General features: G+C 53.3%; 1 protein-coding gene across 9 annotated transcripts in view; it reads right to left on the reverse strand.

The window, feature by feature from the left end:
- Positions 1 to 1,843: 1,843 nt before the first annotated feature.
- Positions 1,844 to 15,077, reverse strand: part of MORC2 (MORC family CW-type zinc finger 2) — a 42,106-nt gene continuing 28,872 nt past the window's right edge. The window contains exons 9-28 of one of the 9 annotated variants that reach the window (XM_068989460.1): positions 14,688 to 14,813; positions 14,174 to 14,253; positions 13,454 to 13,536; positions 12,884 to 12,969; positions 11,436 to 11,576; positions 11,189 to 11,343; positions 10,956 to 11,084; positions 10,366 to 10,471; positions 9,939 to 10,071; positions 8,817 to 8,891; positions 8,358 to 8,738; positions 7,729 to 7,863; positions 7,311 to 7,365; positions 6,763 to 6,904; positions 6,419 to 6,658; positions 6,237 to 6,330; positions 4,316 to 4,504; positions 4,129 to 4,220; positions 3,597 to 3,650; positions 3,169 to 3,205 (exon numbers count right to left, since the gene is read on the reverse strand). In XM_068989460.1, the coding sequence (XP_068845561.1) occupies positions 3,635 to 3,650; positions 4,129 to 4,220; positions 4,316 to 4,504; positions 6,237 to 6,330; positions 6,419 to 6,658; positions 6,763 to 6,904; positions 7,311 to 7,365; positions 7,729 to 7,863; positions 8,358 to 8,738; positions 8,817 to 8,891; positions 9,939 to 10,071; positions 10,366 to 10,471; positions 10,956 to 11,084; positions 11,189 to 11,343; positions 11,436 to 11,576; positions 12,884 to 12,969; positions 13,454 to 13,536; positions 14,174 to 14,253; positions 14,688 to 14,813 (2,458 nt within the window). In that variant the 3' untranslated portion in view covers positions 3,169 to 3,205; positions 3,597 to 3,634. Of the gene's footprint in view, positions 3,206 to 3,565; positions 4,505 to 6,236; positions 6,331 to 6,418; positions 6,659 to 6,762; positions 6,905 to 7,310; positions 7,366 to 7,728; positions 7,864 to 8,357; positions 8,739 to 8,816; positions 8,892 to 9,938; positions 10,072 to 10,365; positions 10,472 to 10,955; positions 11,085 to 11,188; positions 11,344 to 11,435; positions 11,577 to 12,883; positions 12,970 to 13,453; positions 13,537 to 14,173; positions 14,254 to 14,687; positions 14,814 to 15,077 lie in introns of those variants that run through there. The other 8 variants (XM_068989458.1, XM_068989464.1, XM_068989462.1 and 5 more) reach the window with 8 other exon arrangements.

A 15,077-nucleotide genomic window follows, 5' to 3' on the forward strand; every position in this document is an offset into this window, starting at 1 on the left:
CATCCTGTTGTTAATCCGTTGCCTTCCTTTGGTAAACAATGTCAAACCCTTGTCTTCTAGTAATATGGTATTGATGTGGGGTTTTTAATGCTAAATCCTAAGGGCTGAACGGGTAGTATAAGGTGGACATTTCCCAGAAAACTCACCCCTTGTTTTTCATCTGATTTTGATATTCAGTATCTAAGTCATGTCCAACTCTTTGTGACGCCATGGACTGCAGCATGACGGGCTTCCCTGTCCTTCACCATCTTCCAGAGTTTACTCAAACTTATGTTGAGTCGGTGATGCCATCCAAACCATCTCATCCTCTGTCGTCCCCTTTTCCTCCTGCCTTCAATCTTTCCCAGCATCAGGGTCTTTTCTAGTGAGTTGACTCTTCCAATCAGGTGGCCAGTTGTTGGAGCTTCAGCTTCAGCATCAATCCTTTCAATGAATATTCAGGGCAGATCTCCTTTAGGATTGACTGGTTTGATGTCCTTGGTTTAAGTCCCTAACCCAAGACTCAGAACTACAGCCCTGTCCCAGAAGGAAACACATGATTGACCTCACATAATTCATTCAGACCAAATCAAAAATCCATAGGCTTTTCACCTTTCTTAAGATGGAAGAGACTGCGGACAGGCAAGGAGGGAGGTGAGGAATGCACTGTTGGTGGGGACTGAAATTGTGAAGTCTTCTGGAATGCCTCCACCTTCTGACACAGACATTTCTCTCTGGAATTCATCCAAATAAACACAGATCCAAGTACACACACACAGATAGTCATCATGGAATTTTTTGTAAACCTCAATGTCTATAAATGGGACCAGTGACTAGCAGTACAGCCAGGACACTGAAATGCTATGTGGTTGTCAGGATAAAGTAGACCCATGTGAACTCTTACAAGTCCCAGGATCTACTGAGTGAGACAGGCAGAACAGAGATGCGCACCTGCTCAGAACAGAGATGCGCACCTGCGCAGAACAGACACTCTAGGGGGAGGGCGCTGGGGGCTGGGGCAGGCGGGGCTTGCTCTCACGGTCCAGCCTTTTATACTGTTTGAACTTTTACCTTGTGCATGTGTCACCTGAGAAAAGACAAAAAACCAAAACCAGTCCTCCTCCTCCAGAAACACAGGCTTCTGCACGCATTCACCTTCTTGCAACAGACCTTCCAGACCATCCTCTTCTTCCCAAGTTGTAAGACAATTCCAGGCAGCTCAGTTACCCAGTTTAGAAGGGGAGTTCCTGCATCTTATCTTCCTGCCCAGAATGGCAACAGCTCTGCCTGGAAGCAGGCTGTGTTCAGCACCGCTGTTGCTGGATTTAAACAGCAAAGTAGGAACACCTAGAAGTTGAGGCTAAAATATTTACGAAATTCAGTATGTCAGTTTCTAATATTTACGAAATTCAGTATGTCAGTTTCTGTGGGTGTCAAAGACAGTGAAGACGTAAGACAGTGAAGGTGGGGATGAGGAAGAACCTGAAGACAGCTTAAAGCCACAGTGGTGGAAAGAATGAGGGAGGTGCTGGGTTTTACTAGAAGAAAACAGACTGAGTTCAGGAGTCTCACCAGTAAAAGTTTATAGTATTGCATTTTGATTACAGGTGTGTAAATAAAAAACCTTGAGTATTACCCTCTGGTAAAAATGCAGAATCAGCTTCTATCTAGATGAAAACAGGAAGTTTGGGGACAAAAAATGGATCATACGCTGCCTGTGATGAGAATGAGCCAGACAGGATAGGAACTACCAGCTCAAGAAACCCCAAGACTCTGGGAGAATCTTCCGAGGAAGAGGTCAGGGCCTCCCTGGTATTTCTCTGGAACAGCCCTTGCCCAGGGGTGTGGTTTTGAGAAGTCCCAAGCCCACACATCACAGGCACTTCCGGCACGTGCACAAGTGGGCAGAGACCTTAACTCCCCTGTGGCCTGCCTCCCTCGCCATCGCTTCCCCGTCTCCTGCAGTCTTCACAGGGCGGCACATGGCCCCTGCTGAGCAGAGGTGGGCAGACGCTGGAAACACACTGAGAGGTCAGAATTGCGGGCCAGTGGGGCAAGATCATGGTTCTTGTGCCTTCAGAAAACCCAAAGTCCCCGAATAAAAGGGGATAAGGAGTGAGTTGGGGGAAATCGAACCAGAACTTTTCCAACGGCCATTACAGAAAACTCAGCGACTCTGGCCTTGGTCTTTGACCCTGAGTTGTTTGAGGACCACAGCAGTATGAGGCTGTGACCAGGCAGAGGAAGGCATGGCGTGCCCAGGGGCTCGGTGACCCCCTCCTCCCATCTGCCCCAAACCGGAGACCCTGACAGGGCGTGGTAGGGCGAACAGAGGGGAAGCAGGAAGAGCAGCAGCCCTCCCCAGGACCCTGCCACAGTGGCGGCCAAGGCCACCACCAGACCAGCACGGCGCTCCTCACGCACAGGACTCCTAAGGGGGCTCCTCTGGAACGCAAACGATGTGCTACCCACGTCAGCAGTCTGCCCAGTCAGACCTGTCCACGCCTTAACCTGGACTCGAGTTTTTGTGGCAGGAAACCTCGCCATCTACTGCTAGCTAAGGAATTATCCAGCAGGGAGAATTTAGGTGGTGGACAGGGAAGCTGAACAGGAGGATCTTTCTCCCCCGAGCTGGCTGACAGTGCCACAGCCAAGAAGACTGGCCGCTCAGACCACCACTCACCTCCCTGACCTGAGGCAGGGAGCTCCTCAGCGCCAAGCCGCCTGCTGATGGCAGCCCCATGGAGATCCCCTGGATTGGAGCTCCTGGGGGAGCACCAGCCTGGGAAGGGTCCTGTCTGCCCCCCAGCCCTGCCCCTGGAGCCCCTCCAACTTCCACACAGTGCTGGAATTCACCACATCTTGAGAAGCCAGGAGCCGAGAGAAGCAACTCAAGACTTGGCATCCTGGTTCTGTCCTTTGCCCAAGAGTCACCAAAAAAAAGTATGGTCTCACAGCAGGCACAGCATGTTGTTTCTTTCAAAAAATAAATATTTATCAACTTAGGGTGGAAGAGTCAAAGAATCAGTCTCTCTCCCACGAAAAGCACAGATATCCCGTGAGTCAAACCAAGGTAAGTCCATCAACCCAGAAATGAAACGCCACCCTCAGGAGCTCTGCCTTGAGGGGCAGAGGAGCTGATCTCTGGCTCCGGGCCCTAGTCCCCCTTGGTGATCAGGTCCTCGATGTAGGCATCCAGCTCGTCGTCTGTGTTAATGTCTAAGTCCTGGAACAGAGCAGGGCAGGGTCAGCCAGGGCTCACGGTGGTGGGAGGCCCGCCTCCCCAGCCTTCTTGCAGCCCAGGCCACGCCCTCTACTCTTCCCCCCTCCACCCTGTTGGGCCACCCTTAATCATCCATCCCCTCCCCGTCCTCCCACTCCTGCCCACCTCCCCCCACCCAGGTCCCGCCTGCCCCAGCCTCACTCGTAGACTCAATACATCCAACGGCTCGGTCCCACCACCCACCCCGGGTTGTTCCTATCTCAGTACAGGTGCCCCCTTCCCTCTACGCAGGGACTCAGACTCGAACAGTTGCCCTTGTTCCCTGTCCTCCCCCAGACGCTTCTCTCCCTCCTCACTGGCACCATCCAAGGCTCAGGCCTCCAGAATCTCTCACCCAGATAACTGGGAACCTCCTCAGTGGAGTCCTGGACTCTAACCTCGTCCTCTCCTACAACCAACCAAAGTAAGTGTCTTAGGCTGCACACGTCTCAGCACCACAAGGTCCAGGGACCTCCCACCTGGCCCAGGGCCCTGCCGTGGGCCCTGCTCTTCTCTGCCTGCAGCTCGCCCCCCCCCAGCACGTCTGGCTCTGCCTTGCGCCCAACCTCCTCCTCAGGCTCTCCTGACACTCTAGTACAGTCGCGCGCTCCTGCTTTTCTGTGGCACTCCCACCATCAACAGTTGTCTCCTCCCCTGCTGTGGCCCGAGAGCAGGGCCCCTGTTGGTCACCAGGGGTCACAGGACAGGGCTCCCCAGATTCCTGCCCAGAAGAAGGGCTGAGACCACAGGACATTCCCCGCTTGTGGGCTACCCACTCCCACCCAGGCGTCATCTGGAAAACCAAGAATGTCTTTGTTTCATGACTCCGAGGCGTCTCAAACCAGGTTGCAGGTCACCGTGTCTAAACAAGGGCAAAAGTCTGATACCGTGGGTGTGGCTGGGACGAGGCCCAGCAGCCGCACCACCTCCAGCCCGCCTGGTCAGGATGCTGTGCCGCCAGGGTTGGAACCACACATTCCTGTGAGTGGGGAGAAGGGAGCACGAGGTACCCAGGCCCCCCCCGCCCCCGAGACACCAGGTGGTCCGCTGCAATGAGAGGGTGGCCTGGCTCACCTCCTGCACCTTTTGCAGGAGTGCCACGATGTTGGTCCTCAGCTTCTGCAGCTTCTCCTCGGTCTCACGCAGCTTTCTCTCGGAGGTGCGCAGGCTCTCCTCAGAAGCCTTGGCCCGCGAGTCGGCACGGCTCTGGTAGGAATGGCACAGGTTCTGGAGCCCGACTTCATACTGCTTGAAGTACTCTTTCTGTTGGAAGAGAAGCTAGCGGTAAATGCGTGGGCTCACAAGGGTCCCCAGGGCCCTTCCAGACAGGCACTGGTGTCCCCAGCTGGCTCGGCACCAGGAAGCTCAGTCTGAATGGATACCACACCCAGGAGCCAGTGGCCCTGCAGCTCCAGAGAGGAAAGACCTTGAGGCCAGCCTCCCAGGGCTGCCTCGAGGGTGGAGACGGGCTCACACACAGAAAGCAGTTGGCAAAGAGCTCTGCAAACTGCAAGCCGTGAGTAGACATGAGGCATGATCCTCAACCCCTCTCCTTTTAACTCAACAACAGCACTAACGAGCGACCCACGTCCAGGTCACAGCCAACAAGTATGTGTCGCGCTCCTACCAACAGCAGACAGCCTCATGTTTGTGTAGTGTATTTACACAGCACAGAGCTTTTCACCATCTTCTCCAAGCACCTGAAACCCCAGCGGTGGGGTAGTAGTGTTAACCAGCAGCTTGCTTCTCTAGACAGGAGCTTTTTCAAAGTAGCAGAACACTTGTTTTGAGTGAAAGTTACATGGTATCTCAATATGAAAAACAATTTGGGTGTATCTCTTTATGTTTAGTTTATTTTCAAAGTTATTAGGATTTACTCATGAATCACGAGTGAGAATGAAAGGGCCATCTTGATGAACACAAACTTAGAACCAGCAGTGGCTGACCACCACAGTCTCGCCAACTGTAGCATTTACTTACTTCTGTGACGACCTATGAGCTACCCAGCACTGAGTGACTCCTCACTGCTGTTTTTAAAACGTGTTAGAATGATTTATTTACAATCTAGAATACTAGTAAACCAAGATGGCAACAGAAACTTCAAGTTCTGCACAGAAAATAATTACCACTTGGCAGCTCAAAATAAATGTTCAAGCAGGTGCCAAGAGCATTGAAATTTAACATACAATGTCATGAGCCTAACTATGATTCCTGTATGTTTTTTGCATTTTTTCACTTTTAAGCCATTACAGATTCACATGCAGTTATGGTACTGTTAAAGTACATATTTGAATCTAGTATTTGCAGGGCACCTGAGGGTTTCATGCAGCTCTTTTGCAGCATGATGAGAAGTAGGATGGTCATTTACAAACTGACACAGACACAGGGAACATTACAGTTTTGCTGTGTCCCGAACGTGAAAGAATTAAAAGTTTGAGTTATTTTAGGCATTTCTCTCAGGAGGCTATTAAGTTGGTGCATTAGTGGCACCTCCTTTCACAAGCATGAGCCGAAGGACTATTTCAGGCTCAGACACTCCTGCTGACCGTGCTTTGGCCTGGGTCATGCTCACTGTAGAAATCCCACTGCACCCAGGCTTTGCTTGTTTTGGCAACAGCCTGAAGCCAAAAGCAACAAAGCTGACAAGAGGATGGCAGGCCAACCCAGCTGGCCTATCAGCAGTTTGTTCCGAGGACCTGCAGAGGACGCCTGCAGCCTAAACAAGGGCGAGCACTGAGGTGGAGCAGCTGCCTGGGAACCCTGGGAACTCGTCACCCTGGAGAGCAAGACCCTTGTCCTCTCAAAGTGTCCTGGTTCAAATCTTGGCTCTATCACAGCAGGCTATTAACCTCTCTGAGCCTGAGTATCTTCCTAGCCTCATTTCCTTGAAGTGGAATGGAGATAAAACTCCATGCTTTTCTCTCTGACAGACTTTATGGAGCACACAACAGGCCTGGCAGTCACAAGAAGCACCAAGGTGGGTGGGCAGACTCACCAGAGGAAATGATATCAGCTCATCTGAGTTCATAGCACTCAGCTCCTTCTTAGAGATGGGGAAACTCGGAGGCAGGAAGTACCGTAAACAATTCCTGAACAAGAAGGAAGGTGGGACAGGAAATCAGAACAGCACAGAGGTGGTGGGGAGCCACCACGTGCCGGAGCAGGACAATGACACACCGAAGAATCTGGACGAGGAGGTCAATGGTCTCGTGGTTGGTGCTGGGGGCGGTGGTGTCAGGCTCGATAGGGATGCAGTCAGAGGTGGAGGGCTCCGCCGAGGCTACAGCTTGCTGGGCCACCGAACCCCCCGCCGGGGCCGCCGCTGCCTCTTCTCTGCCCTCCTGGTGTGTGTCTGGGCTCTGATACTCTGGGGACGGGGGCTTCATCAACCGCACATCGTCACTGCCTTTCTCCACCCTAGGGAGAACCCAGTGTTCGTCACACAAGTTCCAGGCTCCCAGGCGGGCTGCCTGCCCCTGCCCTGGCCAACTGTCAACCCATCTTCCTGGAAGGGGTGTTACCAGCGGTCTCTTGGTGTTGTGTCCGTGGGCACATAGTCAAATTTCACCTTCCACCGCACTGCATTCTTGGCCACCTCCACAGCTGTGACACGGCCTGTGTACCACTCCCTATTCACACGCACCTCCACGTGCAGCCCCTTATCTGAGAGTGGGAGCAGGGCTGGAGTCAGAAAAGTGGAAGCACTAGAGCCCCCCACCCAGCCAGGGCCACCCAGGCTCACAGGGACAAGAACCCCGAGAAGCTTGATCCCACTACGCCAGGGACGTGGGGCCCAGCCACCCTGGCCGCCTTCCCCCCTTCCCCCCAATGAGGGTGCCGCAGAGCAGCAGGATGAGTGACGGCCAGAGGCGAACACCAGGGAACTGACGCTAAAAATAAACATGAGGGTGTGCTCTCCTCAGAAGCCTTCTCCGAATTAATACTTGAAACCACTGTTGAATGAGCACCCAGAGCCAAGAAAGCCTCCAAGAGCCTTCGCAATGAGGTGCCGCTGACCAAGGGACCCTTTCCCACTGCCCCAGAGGCTCCAGGCCCCTCCTAAACTTACCTCTCTGAGCGCTCTTGAAGTCACCCGAGTCCTCTTCCCCAGAGCTGTCTGAGAGCTGCAAGGACAGTCTGTTAGAGACTCCGCCAGTGCCCCTGCAGAGCAGACCGTCTGCCCAGGGTCATCGCATGCCACCTCAGGCAGCCTTTTAAATGCCCAAGCTTCGTGGAGAGCCACTATCTCAGTATCTACACACCTGCCTCCAAAAACCTCGATGAACCAGAGGAGGCAAGGGGCAGAGTGGCACAGATCTGCGTGGCCGTCAGCTCAGGCCTGCGAGCAGAGGCAGAGTCCATCTCAAGACCCTCCCCAGGCACTGGGCTTCTAGTCGGGAGTACGACTGCGAGTCCCTCAGAGAGGGCCTGGGCTTCTGGTCAGCTCGTGTCAGGCTGCAGAGATGGGTAGGAGGCTGAGGACCTACCTCGCTCAAGTCCTTCTTTTCCTCCTTCACAGCCAACTTGCCCCGCTTGGACCTCTCCTTCCTCTTCTCAGCCTCTTCCTCTGCTTCTTCCTCATCAGAGGCCCCGAGGCTCCGCTTCCGACTGGGAGTGGCCTGCTGCAAAAGCAGCAGGAATGTCAGGGACTCTTTCAGCCCCTCAGGTGCTGGAAGAGCCCATGTGGCCTAAAGGAGCCACTCAAGAGGGGCCTGTGGGTCTCCGTGCCCACCAGAGCTGGGCACCCAACACTGCGAGGGACATGGCAACCCCCAGGCCCAACACCCACGAGGACCTCCGCTCAAAGCAGGGGCCTCTCGTCCACACCTCACGGAGCCACACCCAGCACTGCTGTGCCACCCTCTGCCCACAGCAGGAGAAGCCAGTGGAGGTGACTCAAGTCTGTGGGGTGCCAAACCTCGGAGGGCTACCAGAGAACTTCCTGGACAGGGGACCAACAGGCTCTGTGCCCCCCACCCAGTGCCTTCACATCCCTCTCCTTGGCAGGGGCAACAGGGAAGCCAGATTTCCACCAAGCACCGCCCCCATGCAACCAACACTGCCCCTCCATCCCTGTACCACTGTGGGCGGCGCTGAGGGGGTCACAGCAGCTCACCGGGGAGAGTTTAGTGGGCAGCTCTGGCTTCTTGACCACTGGAGTCTTCAGAGCTCGGGGGGAAGGGACCTCCCGAGGGCTCCTGGAGTTGGACTGGGGAGATGGTAACGGTGGCTGTACCGCTGGGGTGGCCCGGGACGCAGGCCTGACCAGAGCGTTGGCAGGCTTCCGGGGTGCCTCGGGAGGCTGGAGCAGCCGGGAAGTGCTGGCCTCCTCCCGGGCGGCCGGGGCAGCAGGCTTTGGGGCGTTACTGATGACAGGAGCCTTCCTGGGCTGGCTGGCTGGCCTGGGAGCTTGCAGGGAAGGGGGTCTGCTCGGGGCATTCTTGATCACAGCAGGTAAAGGAGGTGACCGAGGGCGCTGAGGTCTACGTGCAGGTTCCTGAAAGAGGCAGAGAGTGAGAATACCAATCCCAGCATGAGACACCCAAGAAGAGCCCCCACCACCCCAGGGCTTCACCTCAGAGGAAGGTCTGGTGGTCACTTCCAAAGGCAGTTTCTTCAGGTCAGCCTGGGAGCGAATGGGTGTGGTTTTCTGCAGGGTAAACAGGATGAGGAGGCTGTCTGGTGCTTGGAAGTCAATTCTTTTTGGAGCCCTCTCTATCTGGGACAGCGGGCAAATAAAGACCATCTGGACCACGGGCCTACTCTTACAAGCCTTCCATTCTCACTGAGAAGACAGAAACTCACAGAGAGTAAACCACCAGCAAATTACAGGATTCTACATGATTATTCCAGCAATCGAGAGACTGGGGAAAAGTATCAATGGACTAAATTCCTACAAAACAAGTCAAAAAAGATGGGAGATCCCTGATGGACAAAGCCAGAAAGGACCCATGGGATTCGGCAGACGGAGGAACACACACAATACGATGAGAGCACCTGCCTGACCAGAAGCCAGAAAGGAAAATGCTTTTGTAATAAACATGATAAAAGGTTGAGGCCACACAAGTATCTTAAAAACCCTGACTAATCAATTAAGGAAAAAACAATAAGCAGTTTTGAAAAGGAAAACATGAAAAAAATGGTTCAGTTTTAGAAATATGAAATTCAAATTATAAGATGTATATCTTTTTTCAAATTTTCAAAAACATTTAAAAAGTACTTGTAAAAAAGAAAACCTAAGATATAATACATCTTCTGGAAGATACCTTGGAAATAAATCCACAGAATTTTTAAAATCCTTTTACTCTTTCAAATTCACTTCTGGAAAACTATCCTAAAAAAATAATTAGGCATTAAAAAAAAAAGTATGGCTATGTGATTTGACACAAAAGTCATGATCTCCATATTTCTAATAAAAAATACATGTATTTATGCTAGTGGTCATAAAAAGCTGGATATGAAGTTAATGGTTACCTCTAAAATAGGATATTTCCTGAAGTTTCAAAACATCCCAAATGAATTGGACCTCTTTGTCCTATACAATTTTTTTTCAGAATAATCAAGGCATAGGAGAAGGGGGTCTTGGGAAGCTCGGGAAGTGCTTATGGGTTCAAAAGGAGAGTGAAACTAGCCTGAGGGGACAGAGGAGCTACTGAGAGGCCCCGCCCATCTGCCCATCTGCCCACTGCCCACTCACTTGCAGGGCCTCCAGCTTCTCCTGCTGCTGGCGAATTTTTTCTGTCAGTTGCTTCTGCTTCTCTTCCTGTGTCTTCAGGTCCTTTTTCAATGTCCCCAAGGGAAACTTCTGCTTCTGCTCTGAAGCCTCACACCTGTGGAGAGAAAGTGCTAGAGCAGGCACGGCAAGACGGTTCCAGGTAGGGCAGGGTCCTTCCTCCTCAGCCAGCCTGTGCTCTTTCTCATCAGAGCAACCTCAGACCTCCCAAATGCACAGAATTAATACTCACTGCAGGACACGCTTCTGTTTCTATTTCCAGGCACTTAGTATGCACGGCAAGACAGAGATGTAAGGATAGAGCAGTGACCTCAAGCAGCAGAGTGGAAGGGTGGAGGAAGCTCACGGGGTGCGGGGGGACGCCCCAAAACTCGTGAGAAAAAGCACTCACCGGTCCTGCTCAGGATCAGGGTTCATGGAGCAAACCCAAGTGTCAGGGTAATCTCTCTCCACAGAATTCAGCTGAAAGGGGAGTGTCCGCCACTTCAGACACAGATCTGTGACACAAAAAACACCCCCAAGTGTCAGCCATGCCCACCGATAACAGTCAGGCTCCTCCCAGCCAGGCCCAAGGCAGAGATGCCCCTGACTGTCCATGCAAAGATCCTCAACCTGGCTCCACCACTGCCTTCCTAACAGAACAGTCACTCTTCCCAGGGACAGTGATTCCAGCAAGGATGGAAACTTTATTCATACACCCTCAGCAGCCCCAGCCCTCTCCCACTTCCAGCAGGATCGTGGCTCAGTCATCACTCACACTTCTACCCATGTGGTATCAAACTGGGTTAGATGACTGCCTGCCTCATTCAGAGGGACACATGGGCAAGGCACAGTCCCAAGACTGAGTTCCCAGGGCCATCACCAGACAGACTGATATACCCGGGGAGACAGAAGTCCCTGACTGTCAGCACAGTGTGGAGACCAGCACGGGGCCACGACTGAGAGGAGCCGGGGAGAGGGGCTGCGTGACACCCAGCTCACCACACTGGATGGTGGTCGGGATCTCCATGGATCGCCGCCGTTTGTAGCGCAGGTCACTGGATGGGGGCTGGTTCCAGTTGGCAGAGAGGTAGCCAAACTCATCCCAGAACTTGATGATTCCCCGCTGGGCTGGAAGGCAAACAGCCAGTTGTCGAGTGAGGAGTCAAGTGAGGCGTCAGGCCCCCGGACGGGGAGGGCCCCGGCTGGCGGGGGGCGGGGGGGCGCGGTGCTACCAATGGCGATGTCCTTCCAGTACTGCGCCAGGTGCTCCCCCATGGCCCGCAGGAGGTGCCGGTACTCCTTGGCATCCGCAAAGTCCTGCTTGTTGTGTGTGGGCTCCAGGACCAGGTAGGGCACATCGACGACCCCGACAACCCCGCCACACGCCCTGCAGGAGACGGAGGGAGGCACCGTGCTCAGCCACTGGCCAAAGCCCACCCACCACCTGTCCACAGCGGAGCCCGCACCGGCAGCACTCACATGCCACCTTCCAGCTGCGGGCCCACTTTCTCGTACATCTTGATCAGGCGGCTACAGTTGTAGATGAACATTCCATCCAGGCCCCGGTGCTCAATGTTGACCCCAAAAACAAAGTTCAGCTCCTTGGGTTCCTTAAGTGCTCTGAGAAGGCGAAAGATAGACTGAAGCAGATCAACCCCTTAACACACCACCTCAGTGTTTACAATTAAGCTGAAACTCGAGACACTCAGAAGTTTTGCCTTTGCATTCAATGTGCAGCCTGTTAAGACTCAGTAAGGATACGCACTCTGCAGTCACTCTTAGTTTCCCCTAATTAAAAGCAAATGACTTTGGCTTTTGGTATCAAACAGGAATGGATTTAAGAATGAAGTAGATTCTGTGAAGCTGCTGCAAATCTCTGCAAAGATAGCTGTACTTTGGAATAAACACAAGGTAATCTGCAGACAGAGAATCCGCCTGCAATGTAGGAGACTCAGGTTCAATCCTCAATCTTCGGGGTTGGGAAGATCCCCTGGAGAAGGGAATGGCAACCCACTCCAGTATTCTTGCCTGGAGAATTCCATGGACAGAGAAGCCTGGTGAGCTACCGTTCACGGGATCACAGAGAGTCAGACACAACTGAACGACTAACACTTTCACTGCAGTCTGCGTGAACACTCCACCAAGGTGACGGTGGTTAATTCTAAAGAGACAAAAACTCACAAGAGCAATGAACATGTGAGAGGACAAGCATCTCTCGTGGGATGTTAACAGAATCATGGAAACTGAAAAGCAGATAGACAACCAGTGGACGGACTCAAAAGACAGAAACTGGACACCTAGGCCTGTGGGGAGGAGGTCAAGAAGCAAGCAGGACTCACATCCAGAGCCTGCAGAGGCTCCAGACGCACAGGCAGACACGGAAATCATGCGATGAGCATGACAAATGCCCAGTTTAGATGAAAAGGAACAAACTCAACCTACAGCATTATTCTATATCTGTAACCAGGGATAAAAATTAAGAGTCGGTATCACCAAGTGGGAGACGTACAAGGAACTTTACAACTGTATTTCTTACACATTCTACATTTTACAAGCTGTATATGATGAGCACTTCATCCATGCTTTCAATGAAAAGACAAAGTAAAAAGGAAAAGAAGAGGGCAAGGACAGGGAAGGTGGGGAGAGAGCAGAGGTGAGAGAGGGAAGGGGAGGGAAGGCGAGACAGTGCCCGTGAGGACAGGCTGGTGCTCCACTCACGGTGCTGGTTCTGCCCGCTGAGTCCTGGCTCAGGAGGGAGCTGAGCCAGGAACCCCTCCTCGGAATCACAGCGTTAAAGGCTTTCTCAAGGGAACCATGTGTGACAGAAGGCAACCGAGCAGGGTGGGGAGGGAGTCCTCGAGCTCTTTGTCAATCATCCACACAAAAGTACATGGTTATACCAGACCCGCGGGCAGCCGGGCACTCACCGCTGCTTGGCTTCCTTGATCCGCTTCTTGACATCGGCTTCCCTGCGCAGGGTAATGGCTGTGTTCTGGACCTGTCGCAACATCACCTGGAGACACATGCCAGCACCAGATAAGGAGAGGAAGGCCTCTGGGCCACAGCTGGGAATGCCACAACAGGCCTGAACTGCTCACTTTGAATCATGTGGACACCAAGACCAGACCTGGAAATTTAGCTTTCTGCAAAAAAGGGCCCTCACTAGGGACAAGTTCAAAAGCTCGGCTTCATGTGACTAGACTTGCTGACATTAAGGAAACAACCCCAACCAAAGCCACAGTCTACAGAGGCGCATATGGCAGAGAAGGGGCAGAGACTGCTTCGACCATTACTACTGTGTGTGACCTGGGCAACTGACCTTCTTCCGTTTCCTTCTATGAACTGAGGATACTATAACAGTGTCCTCCTCGTTTGGCGAGGTGCCATGAGTGTGCCAACAGTGACTACAGAAACATCAACATATCCCATTTTACAGCTTTAACGCAAGGGTTCGTGATTGACAGGAATGGAGCCAGGTCAGCAATGCTGAGTCTCACCCTGGAGTCCCGCGTGAGGTCTCCACCCAGGCGCACTTCCAACGTCCGAGCTTTGCTCTCTGCCTCCCGTGCCTTCTCTTCAGCTGAAATCCAGAAGAAACCATGATAAGGACGCAAAAGGTCAAAACTCTCAGTCAATTCCCCCTTAGTGTGCAGTCCCCATGGGACAAGATGTTCAATACTGTCCAGGAACACAGGAGTGCTGGAGCACAGACTTGCTTGGAAAGTCAAGGAGGATGCGAGGAAAACAGACATGTTTTCCCAACTCTACAAATAAATCAGATAAATAAAAAACCGCCTGAGGCAGCAAAAATTAAACCCTCAGTAGGAGCTGCAAGTTTCCAAGGTCCTCAGCAAATCACTCTCTGCATGCGGCCAAGAAGCTCTGCCAGCATGAGAGACCTTGAGATTTTCGCCCTGGAGTCAAGAAAACCAATTTCATGAGTATCTGCGCCAGAGGCCAGCATGGGATTCTTCACTTTGGGCAGATGAGCTCAGGAGTTAGTACTGCTTTAGGTAAGTGCAGGAGTGAAGGAGTAGCCTGGGGAGAAAAACTGCTGAGGCGACTGGAACGTGGAGGGAGGGTGCAAGAGGAGCCGGAGCAGAGGTTCAGGACAGCCCACCCCTGGGTGCTGGATGGAGCTTTTGCCTGGATCCCGCTTTTGCCACAAGTAAGTCCCCAGACAATCCTGCCAACCCTCCTGCCCAGGGGTTCATTACCAATCCTCGCCACATGCTCAGCTTTCTTCACCTCCTGCTCCGCGCGGGTCTTGAACCGGCTTGATGTGTACTTGTACATCCTGGGGGACAGGTGGGTAACCTCAGGGCCCAATTACCAGGGATCCAGGGCAGCAAGGGTCCTGGTTGCCCAACCCATGAGTCAAAGCCGGGTTTCTTTTAGCAAAAAGACTCAATTCCCTACTCCACTTGACCTCTGCCTCCTGCTCCATCTCAGAAAAGCAACCTTCCTGTACTGACTGAGACAGCCCCCTGTGCCCAGCTGAGCACCCTCCACCTCAGGAGGCACACTCAGCGAGCCCCCCCAGCCAGCTCCATCCCTCCCTCAGGACCCAATAAGTTTCTCCACAGTAAATCGCAAGCAGTTTAGAGGCCCCAATGCAGTCAACACTGGCAGCCGCTCATCCACCACGACTCCAGTGATGCCCCAGAGACACTTGGTCAGGCCCCATCCTAGGCCTGAGGGAGCATCAGGCCCGGGTGGGCAGGCCCCTACCTGGGCTTGTACAGGCAGCAGGAGAGCCGCTTGGTCTGCACCTTGTGCCCGTGGATGAAGATCCGCATCCGGGGGTCAATGTAGAGCACGGCAGCGTAGGCACGGAAGGAGCGGCGCTCCGGCTTCCTGAGGTGCGGGAACGCAGTGTCTGTCCCCGCCCCACTCCCGGCCACTCCAGGGCTGGCTGCACAGCCTCCCCTGAGGCTCTCCACCTTGCCACTTCCCACCTCAGCTTCTCCTTCCCCGTGTGGGCACGTGCTCACGACGTCCCCACTACAGACTCGGCAATTCCGTGCCCCTCTAAGGCCTCTGTCTCTTCCTCAGTTAAGGAGCTGGGGCAAGGATCTGGATTAGCTGAGGAGCCGTTGTCATCCTATTCATCCCTTCTGC

The sequence above is a fragment of the Capricornis sumatraensis genome, chromosome 17, assembly GCF_032405125.1.
Source record: "Capricornis sumatraensis isolate serow.1 chromosome 17, serow.2, whole genome shotgun sequence".
Classification (NCBI taxonomy): Eukaryota; Metazoa; Chordata; class Mammalia; order Artiodactyla; family Bovidae; genus Capricornis; species Capricornis sumatraensis.